The sequence below is a fragment of the Nothobranchius furzeri genome, chromosome 18 (assembly GCF_043380555.1).
Source record: "Nothobranchius furzeri strain GRZ-AD chromosome 18, NfurGRZ-RIMD1, whole genome shotgun sequence".
In the NCBI taxonomy this organism is placed as follows: Eukaryota; Metazoa; Chordata; class Actinopteri; order Cyprinodontiformes; family Nothobranchiidae; genus Nothobranchius; species Nothobranchius furzeri.
Window position 1 is genome coordinate 16,028,304 of NC_091758.1, and position 17,980 is coordinate 16,046,283.

The following is a 17,980-nucleotide window of genomic DNA, read 5'->3' on the forward strand; positions in this document are numbered from 1 at the left end:
TGAGAGAGAGAGAGAGAGAGAGAGAGAGAGAGAGAGAGAGAGAGAGAGAGGAGAGAGAGAGAGAGAGAGAGAGAGAGAGAGAGAGAGAGAGAGAGAGAGAGAGAGAGAGAGAGAGAGAGAGAGAGAGAGAGAGAGAGAGAGAGAGAGAGAGAGAGAAGAGAGAGAGAGAGAGAGATAGAATGTCACTTAGCATTTTATTTGTAGTCTAGCAGTCCATTAGCTTTAATGATTGCGTTTGAAGTCAGAGCCTTCTTTGTTCTGGACCCACGTCACGTGACTCCTGACTGAAGGAGCAGCGGAACCGTTTCCGTGTCTCAGGAGGAACCGGACCCGTTCACATCGAACTGGACTCGAGGAGCACCTGCGGGGCCGAAGCCCACAGGTGATAAAGAAACAGCAGGTTGTGATCAGGTGCGTTTGTTTATTAGCAGGGGTCAGCCGGTGGGTTGCGGAGGAGCGCAGCTGGATTAACGAGCCCACTTCACACGCAGGTGGCACAAACTCAGGGAGCTGCTACTTCTGTCATCTCGTTACGCAGGAGTGAAATGTTGCGAGAGTTTAAGTAGAACAGATTAGCTGAACACACATCACTAATGCGGAACAAAGAGCCCAAATAGGCCATTAATGAACACCTGGTGAGAGGGTCGCATCTATCTATCTATCTATCTATCTATCTATCTATCTATCTATCTATCTATCTATCTATCTATCTATCTATCTATCTATCTATCTATCTATCTATCTATCTATCGCTGTGTGTGTGTGTGTGTGTGTGTGTGTGTGTGTGTTAGATTATCACACATGTACACGCGTGAAAGCACGCACAAACACATGTGCGCGCACACACACACGCTCCAAAAGAATGTATGACTTCAGCCTTACACTGACCACTAGATGGCAGCATCTGCGAGGAAGACAAACTCAAGAGTGATAATAAATGATAAATGACCTGCACGTGTACAGCGCCTTTCAGAGTCAGAGGACTCCAAGGTGCTGTACACTACAGTGTATCATTCATCTGTGTGTGTGTGTGTGTGTGTGTGTGTGTGTGTGTGTGTGTGTGTGTGTGTGTGTGTGTGTGTGTGTGTGTGTGTGTGTGTGTGTGTGTGTGTGTGTGTGTGTGTGTGTGTAATAACAGTCACATTGTGACTCTTGATACTCTGAATGCATGAAACATGCAGCAAAATCTTTCTTTGTGCTGATAGTAAAGGATTAACACCAACATGAATTTAAAGTATCTTCACACGTTGTTATCATCTGTAGTCTGAAGAAAGAGTGACGGGACCCATTCTCTTTTACCTTTTTTTTATTCATTGAGAATATTTTAGTTTTGAGGAGAAAACAACCACCTCAAAAATACCATTTAGAATCGTTTAAATTGATGTCATTTTTGAGGTTTAGTTCGATAATATTGAAGAAAAACATTGCCTAAACATTTAATTATAACAATTACAGATAAATTGGCCGGTTCCACTGGAGGGCAGCACGCGAGCGTTACTCCGGTGTGTGGATAAGTTCGGAGGAGAGTAGTTCTGTTTGCGCCGTTTTCATTCATGCTTAGAAAAAAAAATTGCTGATATGGTTACAGTTGGTTTTATCCAGAATATGAAAGCAAACTGGAAGAAAACTTAGATATTATTAATTAATATTCCTTCATTATATTTCTCTCTCTCTCTCTCTCTCTCTCTCTCTCTCTCTCTCTCTCTCTCTCTCTCTCTCTCTCTCTCTCTCTCTCTCTCTCTCTCTCTCTCTCTCTCTCTCTCTCTCTCTCTCTCTCTATATATATATATATATATATACATAATCTATTTTTAATGCGGATAAAATATAATAATTTGAACTATACAGTTTTAATATACAGTTAAAATTCATTAAATAGATGATGTGGCATATTTGAGTTTTAATGATGTCGAGGATAATAAACATAATTCAGGATTTATGTTATTAATTTTATTGCGTGATTTTGTGATGTTGCGAATTTGGCACAGATTAACAATATTTTTCAGGAGCTTGTTCCCCAAACCTTCTTTATCTTTACTAAAAGAGTTTTAACCCTAGTATGTTTTTGTCCGTGAGGATCTGCGCGCTAAGCCCTCCGGGTGAGAAAGCCGCCTGCATGGGAACAAGGACCGGCGGCTGCTCTGTTGTGTTTGCGTTGAAGCAGCGATCTAAGTATTAACTAGAAGGATTGGGGTCATCGCGCGCTCAGACCCGCGGGGTTTCATCATTAAACTCAATTCTGTGAACCAACAAGTTCCTGCTGCTGAGAGGTCAATTCGAGGCGGACTCGGACTGGTCCTGTTCTCTGGTTCCGTCCAGCCTGCAGTGCTTTCCTCCCCGATGCAAGCTGATAAAAATACTTCATTTACAAATTCAGCGTTGAGTCACGGAAATAAACGCAGCCGATGTTCATCGGTCCGCTTCCACTTTCTAATAAATAACCCATGTGGGAGAAAAAGGGCCCGTTCACGGAGGCATGCGCTTTCTTTAGGAGCCGCTCTAAACACCTAATCAACAACTTGTTTTACCTCTTCATTTCCATCGCTAATGATTTTCTAATGCAGTCTCGGCGTAACCGAGCGCGCATTCAACGGGAATCATTAACTTGGCGCAGAGGAAGCTGCGCAACCACGCGCGGCTGCAATGTCAAACTGCAGGACGCACTCAGAGGACACACTCCTGAAGGGCCGTATGGTCCAAGCCCCACAGCTAATGAGAGGCCCTGAACGTCCAGATTAAATGAAGCATCTAGTTAATTTGAGCAAGAAAATCTTTGGTTTGGGCCTCGTGAAGCTGGAGGTCGGGAGGGAAAACCCCTGCATGAATGAGTGAATGGATGAGTGAGGGCAAACTTTAGTTCAACGCTTCAAAGCATATGAGTCCTGATCAGAGGTCAGCTTTGAGAACCTGACACCAGTCTGAAACAACTTTCTCCCTGCCGACGGGACTCTGATGTATGTGTGATCAGCAGGTAGAGGTGAGCAACATCAGCTCTGGTCCAATCAGATTTCTCCCTGCGCTGAGTGAAGACGCCTGCCAGGTCTGGAGACGCGTTGCTCCGTGCACACTTGTGCGGAGGGCCCTTCTGGGAGCGCAGACTATCAGGGCGACTTGCAGCACTGTTGAGTTTTGTAGCCGCATCTTCAGCTCGTCGTGAACCCCTCCCTCCTCCGCCCACCCACCCACCAACCAGAACCCCATCTTCAGTCATGAAGCAGCTCTGAGCGCGGAGACTTCATGCCAACAGGAGGAGGCGGAAGACTGCAGGGTTTGATTTCTGTTCAGGATGTTTTCATCCGCGGGGAAACGCTGCTTCACCATTGAGTCTCTGGTGGCTAAAGAGAGCCCGCTGACCCCCGAGGAGCCCATCCGCCCCACGGCTCTCACCTACTCCAACCCCACCACAGATGCCTTGATGAACGGCTACCAGGCTCCACCGACCCGGTCCCTGTACCAGAACCCGGACCTGGTGTTCCCGGAGACGGTCAACCACCCGTCTCTCGCCGTGGCTCCGCACCAGCTCGGAGGATCCCACCTGCAGCACCCACACTTCTTCGGCACGCAGCACCGGGATCCGCTCAACTTCTACCCTTGGGTCCTACGGAACCGGTTCTTTGGACACAGATTTCAAGGTACGTCAAGAACGGGGCAGCCTGATCAGATGTGTTATTATGGGATGGTCTGTGTGAAAGACGAAGTTATACCTCGGTTGCTTGAAGTGCTGGAAGAGGAGGAATAAAATAAAATAAAATAAAATAAAATAAAATAAAATAAAATAATAAAATAAAATAAAATAAATAACATAAAATAAAACTAAATAAATAAATAAAATAAAATACACGTTTCTTGCAGCTGCACACTTGTGTTTTACCCATAATAGGAAAGGAAAAACACTAATTGAATATATTCCTTTTCTACTGAACATGATACGTTTAAACAAACGTACCTAAAATATCCACCAATAGTCCAAAGAGGTGAAAAGCTCACAACATGCAGTAACATTCTTGTAAACAAGCGTCCTGCATGAGAGAAATGGCGTCTAATTTTCTAAATTTAAAAAAGCCTGTTTTTGCTTTTGAATTGTCTGAAAATAATGAAGCTTTTAGTGAAATAAAAATAGGCAAACGGCGTCCAATTTTCTAAACAAACAAAAGCTTTTTAAAATAATCTGAAAACAATGAAGCTTTTGTTAAAATAAAAATATACAAAATGGTAAAATCAAAAAACAAAACATCCTAAAATTATTCTAATTTGTCATCGATATTTTAGATGAGTGTTTAATTAATTTAGCTGATTATAAAACATTTTTACAACAACTCGAGACAAAAAAGAAAACAGAAAATTAAGTAAACATGTTTCATGGATAAAAATAACAATATTTCACCAAACCAGTTTACAAATTTCCTAATAAGTTGAAGAGGAGCAGGTCTGTGACAAAATACAGCAAAAAGTAAATATTTAATAAACAAGTAATACGTAAATGCGGATTTCTGCCATGGAGAAAATAAAATAAAAATAAATGCAATTAAAATAAATTCACTATTCACATTCCAGAAAAATATACCAACAAATATTTTAAAACTATTTAACGAATTGACAAACTTGCATTTATATCGTTAGTTCAATCACAGCGTGAGCGCGCACGCGCACTTTTGTACACTTTATTCTTAGGAAAGTGAAGTTTTCAAATTAGAAAATGAACATGCTTCAAGTAGAAAGTAAAATTCTAAAATAAAATCAATCTGCTTTAGTCCAACCTGATCCACATCTGATGATTACATCAAAGAACACGCGCTTTATTTACGTATAAATAAACAGATATGACGTAAGCTCTGTGGGTGCGCTGGTCCGTTCTGGTTCTGGATCACAATTCAAACCCAACAGCAGGTTTTAATGTTGTGGTCTGACCCGCTGCAGGTACCGACGTGTCCCAGGACAGCCTGCTCCTCCACGGACCATTCGCCAGGAAACCCAAACGCATCCGGACGGCCTTCTCGCCCTCGCAGCTCCTCCGACTGGAGAGAGCCTTTGAGAAGAACCACTACGTGGTGGGAGCCGAGCGGAAGCAGCTGGCCAACAGTCTGAGTTTATCAGAGACGCAGGTGAGCTTTTTGGTGCGTTTTACCTAAACGGCCGCGCGTCCTCGTGACGCGCTTTACTCTCCCTTTATTTATTTATAGGCCAAAATAAGCGGATTAAGACCCACAGCATCCACAATAATAAACACAAATTCATTCAAACTATAAAAATGAAAACAGTTAAAACAGATATTTTTATTTTAAGGCTTCATGTGATACTGCAATAAATTAGGTCATAATGAATCATTTCTGCTGATGTCTCAGCAAACAGAGCAGGTGCGCCACCAGGTAGGTCAGACTCAGCTCTGGGAACCCCCCCCCCCCCCACCCCACCCCACCCCAGCAGGAATCAACCCAGACTTGGAAGACCTGAGGTGTGTTAGTCCAGTTCAAATGCTTCACTGTGAAAAGTGTTTTAGTTTGGACCCTTTACTCATAAATTATATTATAAATAAATAAAAATTCTAAAGATCGGTGTTGCTGTTTTAGTTGTTCTGCTGATTTTCAGTGTGTGTTTTATATTTGTAATTGTTTACTGGCTCTGTGCACACTTGTGCCGATAACAAATAATAATAATAATAATAATAATAATAATAATAATAACAACAACATGTATTTGTCTAATCGGAATTAAAATATTAATTATGAGGTCTTCTGAACAATAATGAGATTATAAATTAAATGGAAGCAGTGGCCATACTGGTTGCTAATTCTGGCTGGGTTCAACTGGTAGCTTTGGGCTGTTCCTTCAACATTTTTATTATTATCATTTATTTAGGGGACAGCAGTAGCTCAGGAGGTAGAGCGGGTTGTTCAGTAAGGTTCGAAGATCCCACCAGAGAATGCTGCTGTTGTGTCTTTGGGCAACCTCCCTTCCCTCTCTGGTGGTGGTCGGAGGGACTGGTAGCAGGCCTGGCCTCTGTCAGAGTGCTCCAGGGCAGCTGTGGCTACACTGTGGCTTATCCCCACTAGTGTGTGAATGTGTGTGTGAATGACTGATTGTGTTATGAAGCACCTTTGGGGGTTGTAGAACTCTAAGGCGCTATAAAATACAGGCCATTTACCATTTTCAATTTAAAAACAATAGCTCTATGCGTCCAACTCAATTTGGGAAACACAAACAAAAGACAAATTTCAGTTTGACAAATTTTATTGTCAGTTTCAACAATAATATTCACAAAAACCTTTTTGGGATTTTTACTTATGATGATCCTGTGACATGATAAACGATAAATGACCCGCCCTTGTATAGCGCCTCTCAGAGTAAGGACTCCAAAGCACTTTACACCAAAGTGTAGCGTTCATCCATTCACACACACATCCACACACTGATGGTGATGAGCTACAATGTAGCCACAGCTGCTCTGTGGCGCACTGACATACCTTTTATTCAAATTGTGATTGATAAAATAAATGGTCTATGGTTATTTCTAGATCAGAGGAGATGAATGTATGATTGTGAGAACATGAATGTAATTCATTAAGGTGGGTGAGGGTCTTCCCTGGGGGTGAGCAATGGAGTGATTAACAATTTTCTAGGGGTGGTTATGCGTCCCCCGTCCCGTCTCGTCCCGGCACCAACTGAATGGAGGCTCACGGATGTTCTGTCTCACTGGGTTCCAGGTGAAGGTGTGGTTCCAGAACAGGAGGACTAAGTACAAGCGGCAGAAGCTGGAGGAGGAGGGTCCTGAGAGCCAGCAGAAGAAGAAAGGAAACCACCACATCAACAGATGGCGCCTCGCTACCAAGCAGGCAAGCTCTGAGGACATAGATGTGACCTCAGAGGACTGAATGCTCCCTAAAACCTCTGTCCCTATTGGACGCATCGGAGGACCAACACTATTTATTGTGTAACATTATTCTGTGCAATTAGACACATTAGAGGAAGACTGAAGGACTCGACATCTGATCATGCTTTCATGGAGGTCCCCCAGAATGGACGTGTCTTCTGATGTCCATCTTGAACATCTGTGGACAGGAAGTGGTCCTCACATTATGTCATGATCTCTGGTTTGAGCCAGAGAAGAAGAGAAAAGTCAACTTCTATCAAGGTGCTTTTGATTTTTCCCTGTACATTAGTCTGTGATGAAGGTTGTTTTGTTCTTCACCTCCTGCTGACACACACACACACACACACACACACACACACACACACCCACACCCACACACACACACACACACACACACACACACACACACACACACACACACACACACACACACGTGAGCTACACTCATTTAAACCTTTCACAGAAGAGAGTGTGTTGACTCGTGTCTGAGTGACTCTGCTGTGACTGGACTGAAGGAAACAGGAAAGGACCAGAACCTGTCACTCTCTGCACAGCTTTATTTTAATGATCTGAGCGCCGTTGGAGGACCTAATAGAGCTCCAGAGGAATATTGTTTTCTTAGAGCGGAGACCCGAGAGCAGCTGTGCGTGAATCCGGCTGTAGATGCTGGTGTTGGAGGCAAGTTGAGTCACATTTCAACAGCACGCCTCTGCTGCTGGATTCGTTGTGCAGGTGATGGACGATGTGTGTTTGTTGCTTATTATTTTAAGCACCAAGTGTGGAATAAAATATATAAGAACCAAGCCCCCACAATGCGGGTATGAAATTGAGGCCAACGTGGAAGTGAAATAAATTGCAGTTCCACCCTCATCCGCTGGGGGCTGGTGTCAGAAGCGAGCAAATCCTCATTGACTCCCATGTTAAAAATACCAATTTCACAGCAGAAATAAACATGTTTACAGTCTGGTTCCAAAATATGTTTTTGGTTTAATTGATCTAGTTTACACTCATGACAACTCTGAGGGGGTGAATTTTTTGTCACTCTTCTGTTTAAGTGTATTAAAAGCCTAAAATTCTGTATAATTAATGAGCATCAGACCCATGGAAAGGCCTCAGTCTCGCCTGAAAACTGTTCTGCGATTTTTAGTCTCTGAAATTAGACCAGTAGTTGTAGCATTTATGTATTCTTTTTTCGATATTTTTTGTGCAATTGTTGGACAAAATTACTTGCTGTGGTATTAATTGCACTAATAGAGCATCCAAGGAGTCTCCACTTCATTTTTTCGGTAAGTACAATTATATTCATGTACTTTAGGTCACTGCCGCTTTTGCACTAGAGGTGGAAAGTAACGAATTACATTTACTCACGTTACTGTAATTGAGTAGCTTTTTTGTGTAGTTATACTTTTTAAGTCGTTTTTAAAATCTGTACTTTTACTTTTACTTGAGTACATTTTTAAAAAAGAGTTGTAATTCTTTACATTTTAAATCATATCCATTACTGAGTAAAAATAAATGTAGGCTTAATTAATTAAAAATATTACGTGTAGCAGCATTGGAACAGAAAGAGACTCCTGCATGAGCGCCGCGTCTAAACCGTGGGGGTGGGGGGGGGGGGTGGGGTGGGTACATAAACAGCCATTTTTAACGCAGTTTTGCTCAAAAACATCAGTTCAGTCCCTGTGATCCACTTGCTGTTTACCTCCTCTCTCCCTCCTCTCCTGTGGGTTGGAACCCGCACCTTCGCGCACCGGTGTGACGTCATCAGAATTCTGCTCAGTTCGGCAACCAGACTCGGTTTCGTGTTTGAAATGTGTTTCCCTACCGCTCCGCACAGAAGCGGCAAAGTAACGTTCAGCGCTCATAACAAGCGGATTCTCAGCGCTTTGCTCATAAAACAGAAGACCTGCAGGCCTCTGTGAGTTAAAACATCCTGATACTGTTCAGGTGTAAACATTGTGCTCCATCCTTGTGTTTGAACTCAGAAGTTGCTTCTTGATGCCACAGATATGTGATGATTTAGCTTGTTTCTTTATTTTACTCCAGGATAAGAGATTAAATTATTACTAAAGCAGTTCAGTGTAGTTAAATTAGTCATTCACGTGATTCTAACATGCTGCTGTGTGTGTGTGTGTGTGTGTGTATGTGCGTGCGTGCGTGTGTGTGTGTGTGTGTGTGTGTCACATATAGGACTGCATGGTTTCATCAAATCCATGCATCCTATATCTTGGCTGAAGTAATGGCTCAGGAAAATAACTTATATTTCATAAATAATGACGTCTCTGCAGTGTTTATGATAATATTTTATCTTATATTGTACCTATCTTTGGTCTGGGAGGTGTAACATATCATGATACAAGCCTTTTAAAACAAGTTAAAGTGTTACTAGAGGAGATTAACGCATGAATTTAAAGTTCATGTTTGGAGACCAACCATCACAGTTTGGAGGCTCACGCTGTTGAGGGGACACCATTAGTTCTAGTAACACCTGGGCTCCCAAGGCCTGTTCTGACAGGATGGACGTTACGGGACCCTTAAGGATTCCAGCTGGATGATTGGAGGATTATTTAGGAGGACTGGAATGAACAAACTGTTTTCAGTGGTGAAGGGTTAAAGGTATTGACTTGGCATTAAAATTGTAGAAATGCAAAATAACTACACTTTACCATCTATATAAACATGTACTGGGTTGAGTTTTTTATTTTGTTAAGGACTTTTGTCATAAATCATTACAGAAAATCCAAATCCTCTCCTCCAGACAGTGAAGAACTGTGTTTCGCGTACGTCACGCCAGCACGTAAAACAAGGTAGCTGCTGATGCTAATATTGTGAATCACTGTTATTTGTTTACTTTCATGCTCCTAATTATTATGTAAAATTGCATTTACAGCTGCAGCAAAAGGTCTGAGCCATGTGTCCGTGTCCTACACGCATTTGTAAATAACAGGTCTGATCTAAAATAATAATCTACATCTATAAATCCGTCTAGAACCGCACCGCTACTTCTGGACTCCAGACGAGTCCCGTTAGCATGACTGCAGCAACACTGCTAACCGTGTTAGCTCCGGTAAGGAAAGAACAAGTCCTTTGGGAAAGCTACGGCACACTCACAAACTCACACACACACACACACACACACACACACACACACACACACACACACACACACACACACACACACACACACACACACACACACACACACAGATATAATCTAAAAGATGATCTCTATATTTCAACACTAGAAACCTCCATGACATCCTGGATTAGTGCAAACAACGAGTTGAGCTAAGGAGTTACTCCAGCATCAGGAAGATTTATTCTGGTAAATTGTCGATTAAATATTTTCCAGAGTTATGTCAATAAATACACACAGCAGTAAAACTTTAGATTACTGAACTATATTGGGGCACATGATGGAGCTAAGACCAGCTGAAAACTTGTCAGCTTAGAGCTCCCAATGGAGCACAGAAATGAAATATTTAAGAAAGTAAACAAACTGTACCGATTTTGGTTCTGAAGATGAGCAGAATCCTCCTCTATGTCCAAATCAGGTCACAGGTCTTCTGAGTCAAACGGTCTAAAACATGTCTGCACCTCTGGTAGTGATATCCAGCTGGCGGGGTCGGAGTTCGATTGAACTTCTCCGGTAATCCAATGTCCGTCCTCGTCGCCGTATCCCAGAGAAAAAACAAATGTGACTGACTAGCAGAGGTTTCAGAAGCTACATCTGATTGATGACACATTGTTCTCTGCTATAACGCTAACGCAGAAACACCGGAGTCAGGCGTTGTTTACTACAGCTGTTTCAGCAGAGCTCCTTGTGAAACGTCACCAGCTGCCCAGGGCTCCTTAGACCGGAAGTTAGTTTCTGTTTTTCCCGCGCCAGTCACAAACATCAGATTTTCTTACAATTCCAGCCGTGAAAATCCAAAAAACCTTTTTCATCTAAGGTTTTAATAAACATTTACACATGCTGTTCAAACGAATTTTGCCTCTGGCCGAAATCTTTAAATGAGTGAGTGAACCCACTACCAAAGATGAACTCTGCTAACTTTAAAGGGGCATTATGGAAGTTTGACAGCCAAAACATGTATAGAAATAATAAATTTCTTCTTCATACATTCTCCTGCATCGCCTTGGTCCTGTAGAATGAGCCCTGGCATTTTTACTGTGATTACCTTTTTTTCTGTAAAATCACAGAAAAAGAGAGTTGCTCGGGTCGAGCAGGCTGCTTCATTCGCGTTCACGCTCAGGCATCGCCCGTAGCATTTGCTATCCGTAGATTTAGCAGCAGAGAGAGGTAGTGCCAACTCAGCGACTTTGTCGCTGTTCCTAACGCCTAGTGACAAACCTAGCTACATTTTTGAGGACCCTTAGCTACTTTCTGTAGAACTTTCTTCAAGATATTTCCTGCAAATTAGCAACAAAATAGCCATTTCCGCTTCGAACTGTTCTTTGGTTTGACGTTGTTTCAGGTGTCATCAAGGATATAAAAGTTACAGATACTGTGAATGTTACTAAAGTGTAGCTCATCTTGTAAGATGTCTGACTCTCATGCAGAAGACCTGGGTTTGATTCTGGGTGTGAACATAGTTCATTTAGAGTTTTGTTTTTTACATTAATGGTATATGTTTTTACAGTAAGATGCCCAAATTTTTGAGACTCGCCGAACGGCATTGAATTCACAGATAAAAAAAGATGTGGGTTCAACTTTCATTTTGGAACAAATTTTCAAGCAAGGGAAGGGAATGATCTGAGCATGCAGGAGGACTGACCCATCTTAAACCTTTGTCGGCTGTGCTGAAGAGAAAGGTACAGAACCAAATTATTTAATTAATTAGCTGCACGTTTTCATGTCCTCTGTCCTCCGTGCCACACACACACACGGGACTGTCTCAGCTGTTATTTTCGTTAAGGAGTGTGCACGTACAGCATGCGCGCCTCGTGCACGAGCCTACTATTGAAGCTGCCATTACGCTTTTGGCCTGAGGGGGCAATCGCGAGCATAAAAAATTCAAAAGTCCGTAAAGTCCCTTTAAAAATCAGCTGCTCTAAATAAGCATGAAGGTCAGAGAGGACCTCTAGGACGGACATGGATAAAGGAACTGTAATGTAGAGGTAAAGTTGGGCAGGGCCAATGTTAGCAGCTGTCATTTGGTCCATCTGAAATGTTTGACTTTCATTTAGCTTGTTATGCTATGTTAGAGCACAGTCTCATGTTAAAGTTTTGTCTTAATGACATTGAGATACCTCACATACTGATGGCATCCAAAAATGAACTTTGTTTTTCAAAATAAAGAATAATTTTAATCACAATTGAAACGTGCAATCCTAGAAAAAACTCGTCCAATCATTGTGCACGTCCTGTTCTCACTGATTGGATAGAAATCCTTCCATCTAACTGTGTGTGTGTCCGTGTGTGTGCGTGCACACACGAGTGTGTTGTGAACTGGTGTTGTGGTTTTTCACTGATGTAACCATCTTTACGCTGACAAAAATGTAACTAAGTAACTTTTACTTTGAGTACATTTTATTTACGATACTTTTTACTTTTACTTGAGTAAAAATTCAGGCAAGTACTTTTACTTGTACTTGAGTAAAAAATTATCAAAGTACTGGTACTCGTATTTAAGTAGGAAATTTTAGTACTCTTTCCACCTCTTACTTCCCCACCTGATTTACCATGCCCAGGGAAACTCCTGAGTTCTCCTACGGTAGCAAGTGCTTTCATCTCCGTGATGGACTCTGTCTTCCTTGGGTCTGGACTTATGCCGGAATCTGTGATGACATGGCCCAAGCAGTGGACGCATTTTCCCACATTCAGTGTAACGCCTGCCTCTTCCAGTCTCTTTAATGTTGCATGAAGTTGGGCGTCATGCTCCTCCTGGCAACGACCCCAGACCAGCACATCGTCCATGTGGCAAACCACACCTTCTAATCCTTCAATGACCTCTGACATCATGCGCTGAATGTGTTCAGGTGCAGAGTTAATGCCAAAGGGAAGGCGATTGAAGCAAAAATGCCCAAAAGGGGTTATGAATGTGGTAAGCGCAGCTGACTCCTCTGACAAAGGAATTTGCCAAAACCCCATATTGGCATTCAGCTTGCTAAACACCTTTGCCCTGGCAAGCATCCCAAGACACTGCTCAACCGAAGGCAGCACAAACCTCTCCCTGAATACATATTCATTTAACTTAGTGTAATCTACACACAGTCTCAGTCTGTTGCTGTCCTTCTTTGGAACGAAAACCATGCCTGCGCCCCAGTCAGTAGGTTCCTCTACTCTGGTAACAACACCTAATGTCTCCATCCTTGTTAGCTCCTCCTTCACTTTCCCCATCAACGGTAGCGGTATCCCCCTGGGGGTCTTCAGAGAGTACGGCACCACATTTGGCTGAAGCTTTATGTGGTATGTTTATAGTTGTTCATCCCACGTTTTCTTGATGATTCTTAGAAATGTTTCTTTACAGGTGCAGCAGCTGGTTGCTGTTTTTTATGTTGGTTTCCTAGTTGTTTTTATATTTCTCTTATTTACTTGTTTGTCCTCTATCAACCCTCTTTATTCCAGATTGGTTCAGCATTTACATGCCAATGTGGCGATACATAACCCAAACCAATATTACAATACCATAAACTTTTATTCAAGGGGAACCTTGTAACAAAAGGCTCCTCTTGATAGACAGACAGATTATTCTGTCATGTTGCTGTACAGGACATTTTTAGAGTTTTTCTTTTTAAAGATAAATAGTATTACATTTAAAGAGCAATACTTTCACATTATCATTTTCCCACACTTTCTGTATACCTGTATTTTGTTGTTTTTCAATAAAGAATGACAAATTATTTAGGTTTATGGGTTTTTTTAGCACACAAATATCTATCTGTAAAAAATATCTACAAAAATCTACAAAGCTAATATTTACTTGGATACATAAGTATGATTGGGTTTTGCAATACGGCAGCCTCTAAGTTTTATTTTAATAAGATTTTTAAACCAAGTAAAGTTAGTAAAGAACACATTTCTATTGGCTGCTAAGAAATTGTTGGACTTAAAATGGGCCTGTTGTAGAAATAACTTGGCATGAATAATTCTTCCCTCCTTTTTTGTCTTAACCAAAGAAATTCCAGTAATTGAGCAAAAACATTTATTTTTTTACATTAGATTTTATAGAAGTAGAATAGAAGGAGTCACTGCTCATCTGGGAAAAGGTGCTGGATCAAAAAGTGGAATAAACAAAATGAGAATCCTCACACTTCAATCTGCGATGTAGGAGTTTATTGGTCAAGCTTTCGGTCAGAAACCTTCATCGGGAAACGTAAAATAATAAAATGGGCCCAGACAGCTGCAGAGTGAGTGGAACATTGGGTTGTGAAGGAAGAACAGTGTTATGGCTATAGATAAAATATATCAACAACACATTAGCTATAACAGCCAGGGATATATTTATCCTGTTTGCCTGAAAATAAACCTGTCCTAAAGGCAAAATTCAAAAGCAGCGAGACTCCCACCTGGAAGTCTTTCACTGCTTTTGGAGCTGGCCATTAAGACAATCGGCAATATTAGTTAAAAATATAATTTCCCCTATTTGTGAAATGAACTTTGTCTGACAAAAATATCCCTGTACTGTCATGTCTGATGTGAGGATGCACAACAACTTCACCATTTAAGCTAGAAATAAATGTAGCCATAACACTGTTGACAAACCTCCTGGCCTTCTCAATTTTAGCAGGTTTTACACCTGCCCTCCATCTACACCTTTGGGTGATTGATGACATAATGATCATCATATGAGGGTGTAGAAGGTGAAGCCGGTGCAGGTTCTCCTTCATCATGTTGACCAGCTTCACACTGTTGACCACCCCCATGTCATTGCCGCCACAGGAAGGACATCAGGAGCTGCTCTTCCTTGCAGGGAGTGTAAAAAGAAGGGGAGAAGGTATTTCCACCTCAGTCCGCCCCAACCGAACCAGGAGACATGGACGTCAGGGAGGCCAAGGTTGTCTCCAAGGGTCTCTGCAGCTCTCTGGGCACCATACCTAACATAGCTGTCTCCAATGATCCACATGGCTATGGAGAAAAAAATAACAGGTTTGGCCTAGCTGTTTGAAGTACAAAACCATACATGAAGTGGTCAAGACAGGTACTTGGTACGTACACTTGCTGCTTTGTGTAGCCGACGTTGAAGACACACAGGCTGCCATGGTGACCTTTTAACAGAAAACTTAGAAAAAATATGTAATAAAAGAATGAAACTTAAAAACTCCCAGACCTCATTTCATGATTGCTAATCAGCTATGGCTGATTTATTGTTTGGAGCACAGTGAGTTACACTAATTCTAATATATTTTTATTTCTATTACACATACATACTTTTTAACTGTTATTTTTCACATGACTGTTATCAGGCTGTCTTGTTCTGGTTCTCATGATAATTCCACTTCTTCCAGTAAGTTATTTTGTCCTTACTTCTTCTGTATAATGTCTCTTTACTTTGGTGAATTGTACTGAGTCCAGAATAAAGGCTACTTGGCTTTACAAGATACAAACAAATATTAAGTTTTACAAATATATTAAATGTATTTAGCCTGCTAATTTATCCCAAATACTAATAACTACTGTATTTTCCGGACTATAAATCTCACTTTTTTTCATAGTCTGGCCGGTCCTGCGACTTATACTCCGGAGCGACTTATATACCAAATTATGTAGGCTATACCGCGCTGCTGCGGGCCGGCTCTGGACCAGGAATGAGCTCTCCTGCCCCGCTGGGAATAAAAACCACATAGCCATCACCTGCTGGAGCCTGTGGCGCACCGTTACGCACCTGATCCGGCCCAGGAGTGAGCCCCCCTGACCCGCAGGGAACTAAAAACACACAGACATCACCTGCTGGAGACTGTGGCGCGTAGCTGCGGGTCGGCTCCGGTCCAGGTTTCAGCTCCTCTGCCCCGCTGGGAGGGTGTCAAACACCGCCATCCTCTGCTGGAGACCGTGGCTCCTGCGTTGTTTATTCTGTTATTGTTACCGGTACTTGTCTTGCAATGTGAAACACTTGGTCTCAGATTTTGTATGAAAAATAATAAAATTTCCCCTCAAAATGCGACTTATAGTCCAGTGCGACTTATATATGGTTTTTTTCTTCTGCATTATACATTTTATGGCTGGAGCGACTTATACTACGGAGCGACTTATAGTCCGGAAAATACGGTACGTTAAAAATATTGAAAACTTGCTCAAAGCAAAATATATTTTCATTAGGGAAATAACTTATAAACTTACCGATTTAATACTTTTTTATTCACTGAAAGATAGCTTTCATGAAAAAGCGCTGCAAACCTCCACACAAACTCCGTGTGAGCTTCAGGTTGCTGGTGTTCCACAGTTAGCTCTGGTTGTAGCTAGGTAGCTACCTCCATTAGCTTAGCTCCCACCTCCGTGTTAGCTTTGGGTTAGCTTCAGGTTTTTTTTTTTAATAAACTTTATTAGAATAATACATGACAATTGGTACAGCAAACACTTGTGCAACCTGCACAAGGAACATTACAAACAGGCCAGAGGGTCTTAAAGCATATCGCGATGTGTAAAAAGAGGACAAGAAGAAAATTATACTCATTATAACATGCTCAGATCCTTCAGAAGTTGAAATGTTCTTATAGCCTTTGTGCTCTTCACATGTTGAATTGTTTTGTAATACAGCTTCCAGTCCACAAGAAATATTTTAAAGCAAGGATGTGAATTAGACCATTTGCATTTGTGGATATGGAATTTTCCAAGGCTGACAAACAGTTGGATAACATACATTTTTGGACAAACTATGAAAATCACAATATAACATCACATCAAAAATTCTTATACTGATGCTGACTTTCAATTTTGTGACAATCAATTCTTCCAGTTCAGCTCAAAATCTTTTGGTATATAAACAGTGATCAAATAAATGAAATATTGTTTCTCTACTTGATTGGCAGAATGTACATGGCTCATCCATATTTATTTTGAATCTTTTAAGTATATCTTTAACAGGGTAATTTTGGTGCAAGATTTTAAATGAAACTTCTTTAATTTTATTATTAATACAATATTTATGTATTGTAGTATTAGCCTTCTTCCAATTTAGGTAACCCATGGTTGAATACCAAAAAAGCTTTGCAGCAAGTGGGACCGAACAAGAAATTTGGTTTCTAACGTATTTATTAGTACATCTTTCCCTTGCAATCTCTACAGCTCCAACAAAAATTATATTAGTTTCAGCATTATGTTCAATTGTCACCGCTGACGTCGTTAGGTCCGTTTTAGGGGGGCTTCAGCACCCCTAAAATAATCACAAGCCCCCCTATCATTTTGGTTTATTTTATTTTTTCAGTTAACTTTTTTTTATTTGTTCACATCTACATGCTCAACACAATCACGACACGTGTAGTTGGTACATGAGTTTTTTTTTGTCTGAAACAGAAATAATAATTAATGAATATAGAACTACACCGTCGCACACAGGAAGTATCAAGAAAGGACTTCCTCCCCTTAAGCCCGGCAGCTTTGTTGACAAGTCAGGGGCAGGGGTTATACAGCAAAACCTTTATATCGATGAGCAAACCCTGCTCAGCGCTCTTGTAAGTCACTCAACATCACATTAGGGTAAGACAGCAACAGCAGCACACCGTTAATATTTCAAGGTTATAGTTCAGACGAGAGAGGAAAATGTTACCGCACCGACATGCTAATGCTAACTCCGCTAGCATGTTTACATGCCGCAAACCATAATGAAAAGCCGCGCCATAGTTAAATGGTCGGAAAACTCCCCTGAAGTGACGTGATTAACGAGCCAGCCAGTTCATTGAGTGACTTAGTGCCACCAACTTGAGCGTACAGTAATGAGTCTGCACAAACAGAACCTGCTCTGCGCTTGTGTGCAGGAGCTGCAGCCCTCTGTGGGCTCAACTCTCTCTGCGATACAAATCTCTCCCTGCTCTCCTCAACAAGTAGCCTCTCCAACAGTCAATCACAGACAGCTCTGTTTTATCCAATCAAAGCATGTCCAGGAAATACTGCTTTACAGAAAAACACCCATTTAACAGCTAATTGAACTGCTTTCTGCTGCTGGTTAGCTA

At 41.5% G+C, this 17,980-nt stretch overlaps 1 protein-coding gene across 1 annotated transcript; it reads left to right on the forward strand.

Moving 5' to 3' along the window:
- The first annotated feature begins 2,879 nt into the window (after positions 1-2,879).
- emx1 (empty spiracles homeobox 1) lies at positions 2,880-7,761 on the forward strand. Its single transcript, XM_015969232.3, has 3 exons — positions 2,880-3,632; positions 4,918-5,102; positions 6,702-7,761. The coding sequence occupies exons 1-3, from the start codon at positions 3,287-3,289 to the stop codon at positions 6,867-6,869; spliced, it is 699 nt and encodes a 232-aa protein (XP_015824718.1). The 5' UTR covers positions 2,880-3,286; the 3' UTR covers positions 6,870-7,761.
- Positions 7,762-17,980: the final 10,219 nt, after the last annotated feature.

Bases quoted from the DNA above. Each gene is read 5' to 3' on its own strand.
- emx1 (XM_015969232.3), top strand. From the start codon at position 3,287: ATGTTTTCATCCGCGGGGAAACGCTGCTTCACCATTGAGTCTCTGGTG. The intron at 3,633-4,917 runs GTACGTCAAGAA...GACCCGCTGCAG, and splicing joins CTTTGGACACAGATTTCAAG to GTACCGACGTGTCCCAGGAC. The intron at 5,103-6,701 runs GTGAGCTTTTTG...ACTGGGTTCCAG, and splicing joins TGAGTTTATCAGAGACGCAG to GTGAAGGTGTGGTTCCAGAA.